The sequence below is a fragment of the Pygocentrus nattereri genome, chromosome 8, assembly GCF_015220715.1.
Source record: "Pygocentrus nattereri isolate fPygNat1 chromosome 8, fPygNat1.pri, whole genome shotgun sequence".
Classification (NCBI taxonomy): Eukaryota; Metazoa; Chordata; class Actinopteri; order Characiformes; family Serrasalmidae; genus Pygocentrus; species Pygocentrus nattereri.
Window position 1 is genome coordinate 11,308,261 of NC_051218.1, and position 10,054 is coordinate 11,318,314.

The following is a 10,054-nucleotide window of genomic DNA, read 5'->3' on the forward strand; positions in this document are numbered from 1 at the left end:
AACAGAGAGAAACGCGTTAATAACACTTTTATTCCTCACTTGCCTCTACAAAGTTTCATTTCATGAATCAAACAGCAAATACTGACTCAGTGACCACGCACAGTAATTACCAGCATGGCTATAATAATAATAAAAATAAAAAAGCAGTATCACATGTATTCCTGTATGCTGTGTATTTGCATATATTTGCATATGTAATAACATTAATATGAATTTGAATGTGTACATGAAAATGTGTAGTTGTACATTCAGTTGCAGGTAGTAAAATACTTAAAGGTCCCACCAAAGGTTACAAAAATGTATCCTTGAAGGACAACTCCACCTATTTTTCAAAAAAAAATTTTGCATAATTAAATTTTTACAGCGCTGCCCAAGGAGTGGCCCACGGGCAAACATTGGCTGGTGTGGACCACTGACTTGGCCTAACAGAGGCCTAACACAGTCACCCTAAATTCACCCCCCTTAACAAATGAGAAAACAAACATATTATTATATATAATATGTTGAAGTATTTTAGTAACAAATAGTAATGCGCACTGTCATAAAATATGGGTGTATTTAAAAAGTCAATCTACCTTCTTGATTTGTGTACTGTTTTGTCTTTTAGGCCCTCAGCTCACCACAAACATTGCACTCTGGCCCCCAAGACAAAAGGTTTGGGCACCCCTGATGTAAACAAAGTTATTCAGAGTGGTTTGATGTGAAACGCTTTGTTCTAGAGAAACTCACAGAATTTATGTTAAAAGGTGAGTGTATAATATATTTGGCTATGTTCCCAGTGGTGAGATGTCTAAAGCGTTTCATGCCTCTAAAAGCAACCTTAAAGAAAGTTAGTACTTTAAACGGTTAGCTTGGTTTGGCCTAAAACATGTTTTTTAAAATACATTCATGGTGGAACATGTAGGGCATTATAAGGCAAAAATAGTCCCCAAAGAATTTTTTTTCATATATTTAACACAGTACATCTACAAACTCAGAGACATGTGTAGGTTCACTTGTTGTTTTGGTAAGTAATTAAAACAGCTGCATCTGTGCTGTACAGAATCTGCCTCCTGGTTCCTCTCGCCATCACTGTAATGAAATCAGAGTCTGTAATTTTCTCTAATTCACCATTTCATATCAAAACACTCTGAATGACCTTGTTTACATCTTAACATTAGTTGTGCAGAAATGTTTAAAAATTGGTGGAATCGTCCTTTAACCATTAACCGTCAGTCAGCTTTTTACTGGTTGTGTACTAAACACTGCACAGATCTACTATGGTTTCTCCAGTGCACAACATTAAGACCAAATAGAAGAGACCAAGGCAGGATTCAGTGAATTGCATAGTGGAAAAATACCCAAGAAGAGAAAGAAGCACATTCTTTAAATAAAGGTGCTGATCAGTGAAGTACATAGCTTGGACTGAACACCGGGGACTCCATAGAGAGTTCATAATATGGCTCGGTGCACCGCTGACCTGCTGTCATGGCGGCAGAGGTACAAGGACTTCGACATAGCTGATGGGGAAAAAGCCTGCCTCCCCGGTGAGCAGGCCTTCATACCAGTTTTCATCAACCTGGTTGGTGAGAATAATGATGTCTCCCTCCTTAAAGCCTAACTCTCCTTGATTTTCAGGCTTAAAGTTGAAAAGTGCACGGCAGCAAGGCTGGTCCAGAGTGGAATAACAGTCGTCTGTAAAGAGAAAATATCTTCACATGGATCCACAATGATGTGCAACAGTAGTTACATGGAAGTGCTTCTTATAAAATGAAACAAAAAAAAGTGGAAAAAAAACCCCAAAGTTTTTAAAGTTTATAAGTTTTTTAATTAAATTCAAACAAGATCAAATCTTTTCATAAAACAGTTTTACTTTTACTGATTGTAAAAGTACAGAAGGAATCTGAATTCTACAATAAACTGTTTACTCACTTTTGTAAGTCGGAGGTTCTGAAGTTCGGGGTATGAGGGGCGGCTGGCTGTGGGCCACAGGGGTGACATCTAGCAGGACAGTATATTAGCATAAACAGTATATTAGCATATAGTTGAAGTTAAAGTTGACCTGAAATCAAAAAGGCCCTTTTTATTTTGCTAGTTCATGTACCTCGTCATAATAAGCACAACTCATCATGTCATCATTCAAGACACTTTTTTCCCCTCATAATCTTCCAACAAAATGTAATGACTTTGCCTGTGTCTAAAACATCCTCTGATTTTTTATATTTTGCCATTCATGTTGATTTTACTCCTTCATACTTACACTACCATTCAAAGGTTTGCCACATCAATTGTACAGCATAGACTGAAATACTATATTCTAAGATGTTTTATTTAGTATTTCACATTTTTCAGGAATACCAAGAAGTGGAATGATAAATAATATTATGTAATTATATATTTACAGTAATTCTTTATTTATTCAAGATTTGACCACTTCTATTCAAATAAGAGGCATTAACTTTACAATTTCATTCTCAATGTTATAAAGCTATCTCTGTCATTATGAAACCCTCTGCAGCATAATTTTAAACACATCTACGATTTTTCTTTTTATAGCTTCCTAATAATGATCTGAAACCTAGTAGTAGAGTTGTAGATTAGTAGCACCATAATATAATCATTTTATACATGTATCTGCATGTACTTGTATCTGTGTGTAAGGCAGAACTGTCCAGACTTTTGTCTTGTGGTCAAAAGCATTGTTTGTCATAGGCCGAGGACCAATGGCAAAACAAATAAAAAAGTTATACTATTTGTTTTTTTTACTAAATTACCTCCAAATTACAGTTTTAGTAGAAAAATAATAATGTAAGTTATATGCATTATAAAAATGTACAGTATCTGGCAGATGAAAATAAAAGACCTCATGGGCCACACTTTGGGAAGCCCTGGTATAGACTGATAGGTTAAAAATCATCCATAGTTTACAGTTAAAAGTAAGAAAAATACTTACTTTTCTCACTTAAAGCGTCTGTCACCTCAGTATCTGCAAAAAATCCATTAACCAAGGTTATAACAGTAGCCAGGGTTCAATGAGAAGCAGCAAATACCTGACTGAAGAACTACAAAATCAGCATGATTAGAGGATTTCCAGAACATAATGTCCTTGTGCAAACATTAAAAATATTACTGCACCTGAAGATCTCCTTGAAGAGCAGGTGGAAAATCCATAAATGTCCATGTAACACATTGTACTTCCGATGGATTTTGATCTGAACTCTTTCTTTGGTTTGTTGCTGGCATCAGTTATCCTGAATAAAGAGCAGACAACACATTCACAACCTACATACCACTTTTAGAGTGAGACAGGTGTGTTGTGAGAAGGGAGGCTCATCTGACCTGCTCTGCAGACTGCCTCTGAGGTTCTCCAGAATGAGGCTCGACTGCCTATGGTAGTCCAGTGCTGCTTCAATGAGGCCTAACAGCTGTCGCACCTGTTCCACCTGAGTCATTAACGTTGCAGGTTTTTAAAAATACACATGAGAAATATAGTTGGTGCCATATAGAAAGAAAATGATTAGAATGTTCTAATGTCGTCCTCCTTTTCAAATGTCTTACATCGTTTTCTAGGAGGTTAAACATGCTTCTCTCAGCCAGCTCTTTGGATTCCGCAAACTTCTCCAGCGCCTGTTTAATCTCAAAGTCTGCAATCTTCCCTTTACGCCTTTTCTTGTAGTCAAAATCTAAACGCCGACCCTCAAGTTTCCGCAGATGATACTGCCAAAGAGAAAAGAATCACCACTAAAAACAACAACAAAACAATAGGCTAGGTTTGTAAATAGTATTACAGCTATTTCATGCCATCTATTTCTGCTCATGTTCACAAGCACTGAGGGAAACAGTGCAGTGTTATTAGGGAACACGTAATTGAATTTATTTTCTCTCTGTGAATCATCACAGCAAGACTCACCGTTATTTCCCTCAGCTCTTTGTCCTGCAGTGCCTGAAGTGGATCAATGAAGTTGTGTTTAACACGCACATCCAGGCAGTCTCTTACTTGGGCCATCTGGTTCAAAGCCTGTCCCATGTCCACCAGTGCACATCCTAGTGGACAACATCATAATTTAGCTCATTCCAACAGAAGACATGCTGGACCGAGCAAACACAATCAGTGCTGATAAACACACTATAATGTTTAACTTCTTTTTACAGGACCATAAAATTCTATTTCAACCTAATTTAAATTGATTCAAGGAGTTCAGCCTTGAATCAATTTTTTAATAGATTAGAAACTTTTAAAATAGTTAAATAAAATGTATATGAATAAAAATATCCAATGATTCGATTTCCATTCTGCCAGTGAAATGGCCATGGGAAGGCCTGCAGGAAGTGGTTAAGTGCTAACTGTCAAGTGAAAACACTACACAAACCTATTAATCTACTACAGTAAAATCTCTATAGATATTTTGTTGCTGCTGGATCAAAACTTAGTTTTTTTTAAATGGTAACTTTACGTCAGGAGGAAAAACGTTTCATTTCTTTTGGTCCTTTCATTATGAAATCATAACTCAGGGTGAAGGGTAACTGGATTTTTAAAATTTTTCAAAGCAAAAAAAAAAGACATTATGAAATTATGCATGTTTACTTTTGAACATATTGATGAAGCAGCAATTCAATAAGCTAGATATTATTATGAGTAACATAGAATTTGTGTATCAGCTTTTACATAAACACACACACACACACACACACACACACACACACACACCTACACACACACAAACATTTACTAAGCCGCTTCTCCCTCAGGGTCGTGGGGTGTTAGATAAACAGTGAAAAAGTAATAAGACAGAATGTACAGCATCTATTTTAGGCAGAAATTGTCACAAATGAAATTCTTTTCCGCACTGAAAATGTAAGCCAGGTTTTTAATGGGCCCATATCCTGCATTTTTTCTTGCACTCTTCTGTTTTCCTGTTGTCCACTTAGGATGTTTATATGAGTTAATGTACAAAAAACAGTCATAAATCATTTTTACATGATCATTTTACAATGTGTTTTTTGTTCTTTTTAGAGTTAAACAGGCCTTACAAATGCAAATGATCTCTATTCTGATTGGCTGCCTCAAAATGCAGTCCCAAAACAATCATTGCACATCAATGTAAATGGGTGAGGCCAACCTGCTGTAGGCTGAATAGGTGGATGCTATACATGCTAAACATTCAAGTCATTCAAAACATTATTTTTTGCAGGATAATTTCCAAATATAGACCAAATATACAGTCATGGCCGAAAGTGTTGGCACCCCTGAATTTTTGAAAAATATTTCTCCCCGAAAATTATTGCAATTACACATGTTTTGTTATTCACATGTTTATGTCCTTTGTGTGTATTGGAACAACACAAAAAACAAAGGAAAAAGGCAAATTTGACATAATTTCAAACAAAACTCCAAAAATGGGCTGGACAAAATTATTGGCACCCTCAACTTAATATTTGGTTGCACACCCTTTGGAAAAAATAACTGAAATCAATCGCTTCCCATAACCATCAAAAAGCTTCTTACACCTCTCAACTGGAATTTTGGACCACTCTTCTTTTGCAAACTGCTCCAAGTCTCTCATATTTGAAGGGTGCATTCTCCCAACAGCAATTTTAAGATCTCTCCTCAGGTGTTCAATGGGATTTAGATCCGGACTCATTGCTGGCCACTTTAGAACTCTCCAGCACTTTGTTTCCACTCATTTCTGGGTGCTTTTTGAAGTATGTTTGGGGTCATTGGAAGACCCATGACCTAGGACACAAACCCAGCTTTCTGACACTGGGCCCTACATTGCGACCCAAAATCCTTTGGTAATCTTCAGATTTCATGATGCCTTGCACACAGTCAAGGCACCCATTTCCAGAGGCAGCAAAACAACCCCAAAACATCTTTGAACCTCCACCATATTTGACTGTAGGTACTGTGTTCTTTTCTTTGTAGGCCTCATTCCGTTTTTGGTAAACAGTAGAATGATGTGCTTTACCAAAAAGCTCTATCTTGGTCTCATCTGCCCACAAGATTTTCCCAGAAGGATTTTGGCTAACTTACATACATTTTGGCAAAGTGCAGTCTAGCTTTTTTATGTCTCTGTGTCAGCAGTGGGGTCCTCCTGGGTCTCTTGCCATAGCGTTTCATTTAATTCAAATGTCGACGGATAGTTCTAGCTGACACTGATGCATCCTGTGCCTGCAGGACAGCTTGAATTTGTTTGGAACTTGATTGGGGCTGCTTATCCACCATCCGGACTATCCTGCGTTGCAACCTTTTATCAATTTTTCTCCTCCGTCCAGGTCCAGGGAGATTAGCTACAGTGCCATGGGTTGTAAAGTTCTTGATTACGTTGCGCACCGTGGAAAAAGGAACATCAAGATCTCTGGAGATGGAATTGTAACCTTGAGATTGTTGATATTTTTCCACAATTTTGGTTCTCAAGTTCTCAGACAGTTCTCTTCTCCTCTTTCTGTTCTCCATGCTTAGTGTGGCACACACAGACACACAATGCAAAGATTGAGTCAACTTCTCTCCTTTTTATCTGGTTTCAGGTGTGATTTTTAAATTGCCCACACCTGTTATTTATCACAGGTGAGTTTGAATGAGCATCACATGCTTGAAACAAAGTTATTTACCCTCACTTTTGAAAAGGTGCCAATAATTTTGTCCGGCCCATTTTTGCAGTTTTGTGTGAAATTATGTCAAATTTGCCTTTTTTTCCTCTGTTTTTTGTGTTGTTCCAATACACACAAAGGAAATAAACATGTGTATAACAAAACATGTGTAATTGCAATCATATTCAGGGAGAAATACTACAAAAATCAGGGGTGCCAACACTTTCGGCCATGACTGTATATAGACAAGGAGGTGAATGACATATTTTAAAACTTTAACAGTGTTTACATACTACATCAGATATTCTCATTTCAAACAAGAGTTTTATTCCAGTTGAGAAACATACCAAATGCTGATTCAACGCCAAGCTCACTGCCATAGCGTGACATGCACTCTCCCAGCATTCCCTCTGTCTGAGGATAGCCAACTGTCTTCACCTGCCCCCGGATCCTGGACACTGTGTTAAGCATGCTGAGTTTTGCTCGATATGCTGAGAGTCAAGCACAAAGGGCAGGAAATGATGATAAATAAGCCTTAATTCTCTACAAATATTAAGCAATATTATAAATACTCATTTGGCCAAACCTGGATTTGGCTGAAGGTATTCCGTAGTTTTTGGAACGAGGTCCAGAATCAGTTTTTGAGTGATTTCAATCTTCTGCAATAAAGCAAACAACGGAACAGCATTTTGTTAACAATGTTTCCAAAGGTTTATAATCATGCCACTGAAAGAATCTGCTTTCATACTTTCTCCATTTTGATGAAATCTTCATCCAGCTTTGTTCCTTCAGCTCCATTGATCTTTTCATTGAGCAGCTGAATTGAGAAAAAGAAAGATTAAAAACAAGACTGTTTGATTTGTTATGGTTTGAACAAGTAGGGTACAAAGTTCAGCAGTGAAAACACTAAGCAGAACGTATTGATCACCGAGTGATTGTGCTTCTTAACTCTGCGGCTGATTGTAAAGATAAGGTGGTTTTACTTTGTTTGGACTTCTGAGAAAAACAAGGCTGAAAACGTTTTTTGGGAAGGCAGCTTCGTACAAAAACTTCACACTTTCTATGAATGCCATGTCTGTAAGAATCTATACACACTTTCACAACAAGCTAGAAGGCATTCTCAATAAATTATAAACATGGCAATGAATATTTATAAACATTAATAATACATTATATCTATGCTTATTATGCACTTTGAATTGTTAACATAAAGCATTATAAGCAGTGTTCATAACAATGCTTTGGCATCAGTGCTGAAGAAACTGACCTATTACATTAACAAATCTGCCTCATCATGTAGACACATTTAGCCATGCCATCATGTTATTTAATAACCTATGAATTAGATGTATGGAAATGGAATAATAGCGTATAGTCATTTGTATTGTAACATGAGTTGACATTTTCTATACTTGTCATTATGGGTATGGCCTATTGTGATAGATGCATGATGTTATAACAAATTTTAAGAACTTAAATAATGTATTTGTGAGCTTTAAGCAACATGAAAAGTGCAAAGACAATAATTAATGAACAACCTTTCATTAATTAAATGAAGGGTTGTATCTGACTAGAGGAGTAGAGGAAACGGGACCCCTAATAATCGTTCAAGACCTGGTAGACCACCAAAACTGGCTTTTCTGCTGTACTTAAAGCTTTCATCTTTGAGAGAGAGGAGAAAATCAAGCTCCACTCTTGTACTAGATCTGAAAAAAATCCACAGGTGTTTCCGTCCATCCTTCCACTGTGAGAAGACAACTCAACACTACAAGTCTGTAAGGACACGTGGCTGTCATGAAGCTCTTACTGAGAAAAGGAAATGGACATAAAATGAGAAAATGTGCAAATCAAACAAAGAAGCTGCTGGTGTTTTCAAAACAACGGCTGGCCACCACAGTGTCCAGACCTCAGCATCACTGAATGTGAATCTAGTACTGCATATATAACAGATAAAATATTTCTCTACAGCTGTATGTGTGGTGATAGATAGATGCCTCAAGTATTTACACAGTTCTGTTGTTGTTCTATGGTGTTCTGTCTGTAGTGGCATTAGTGAGTCAAGCTGTAAGGAAGTGAAGACTGTTTTGTTATCAGGTCTGAACCATTCATGTTTTTTCCTTGTGAAAGGGCTATCATCCATATTTCTGTTTGCAAATCTGTGAAGGCCACTGTCCCTTTAGGAAAGTGTAACACATAATATCACATTTCTGTCCTATTTAAACTCCTTAGATGCTCAGGAGAGACTGTATTTCTAAAAACAGTTCTAGGAGTAAGTATAAGCCCAGTTTTGTTCTAATTGGTTACCAATATCAGCTGCTCAGCTAATACCTTTACAACACTAAGAGGATTCATTCTGCCATGAGAGAACAAGGCCTGCAAAACTTTTCCCATTCACTACTCTTTCTATGCCAAAGAGAGATTTTCTTTCAGTAGGTGGATTTATGTTTTCACAAACAACAACCTGCAGGCTTCCACAGCATTTGGAAAGATCACATCACATTTCAACTTTCTATTCTCAAACTTATTTTTATTGCAATCATAAAGCAAACATACAATACAACTAATGTCCCTAATGTCAGTGTAGTCCAAAAGCTGGAAACAATCCAACACCTTCAAACGCTCTGGGTGCACTTTTCTCTCTTGTCAGCAAAGTCACTCCAACCCCTAGACCCTCCTTGTCCAGCACTTCTGCTACTGCAGTAATTCAATCCTGCTTGGAGCTCACAAGGTGAGTGAGGTGTGTGCACTGCTTTGATTACATAAGGTGGGACACCAGTCCTGCTGCTAGTATCCCACTTTTCTTCCTGTATTGCTCTCATCACACACCTCAATAAAAGCGTTACACCTGTGCAAAGGTTAACATTGCTAACTTTATCACACGCTTCCTTTAATTCGCTTTCTACGTGACTTTGAACAGCCACATTGAGGCACTGAGGCGAAGCCAGCGTGGATCAGGGGGACAACTTCTGCACTGGCTGACACGGATTCTTCATGCAGGCTAGCAGTTAACAAATTTCAGAAGAAAAGAGTCCAGCTAGCTGTCTGACCTGAACGTCCAGTCAAAGTGTTGTTGTCATACTTTGTGAGAGATGGAGTGATGACTCTGACTGTGCATGATCTGAAAACAGTCGCTCTTGTTACCTGACTTGCTTTGTGTAACTGTTTCTTCAGTCCCGCCACCGACATCTTTACGCTTTCGTTTCCGTCAAATTCCAGACAAAATCATACAAACAAAAAACGCTGTCGTGAAGAAGTGCTGGCCATGATGATCATCCTCCATCCACGAACGACCCGTCCGAGCAGGGCAGTGCAGCAGCTAGGAGACAGGAGTGGGCGGGGCGTATGCCAAATCCCCGCCCACTGCCTTTGTGGTCCGCCGCATTGTCCGGAGTCCTCGTGCGCCGTGGAGCAAAGCTGTGATTTGATTGGTGGAGCAGCTGCGTGCAGAAGGAGCAGCAAAACAGACGCGTTGGTGTTGTTTTTGTTC

The 10,054-nt window shown here is 38.2% G+C and overlaps 1 protein-coding gene across 1 annotated transcript; it reads right to left on the minus strand.

Annotated features, from left to right (window-relative positions):
* Positions 1–12: 12 nt before the first annotated feature.
* Positions 13–9,897, minus strand: sh3gl3b (SH3-domain GRB2-like 3b). Its single transcript, XM_017690238.2, has 11 exons — positions 9,709–9,897; positions 7,316–7,384; positions 7,154–7,226; positions 6,915–7,058; positions 3,890–4,023; positions 3,538–3,696; positions 3,319–3,422; positions 3,115–3,230; positions 2,933–2,965; positions 1,912–1,980; positions 13–1,674 (listed from the first exon to the last, which is right to left on the minus strand). The coding sequence occupies exons 1-11, from the start codon at positions 9,751–9,753 to the stop codon at positions 1,466–1,468; spliced, it is 1,155 nt and encodes a 384-aa protein (XP_017545727.1). The 5' UTR covers positions 9,754–9,897; the 3' UTR covers positions 13–1,465.
* Between the last annotated feature and the right edge of the window lie 157 nt (positions 9,898–10,054).

What these genes read in the sequence shown, in the direction of transcription:
- sh3gl3b (XM_017690238.2), bottom strand. Translation starts at nt 9,753, where the DNA reads ATGTCGGTGGCGGGACTGAAGAAACAGTTACACAAAGCAAGTCAG. An exon ending in ATTTCATCAAAATGGAGAAA is followed by an intron (nt 7,227 to 7,315) that starts GTATGAAAGCAG and finishes GCTTTATTGCAG; the next exon opens with AAGATTGAAATCACTCAAAA. An exon ending in TGGCGTTGAATCAGCATTTG is followed by an intron (nt 4,024 to 6,914) that starts GTATGTTTCTCA and finishes GTTGTCCACTAG; the next exon opens with GATGTGCACTGGTGGACATG.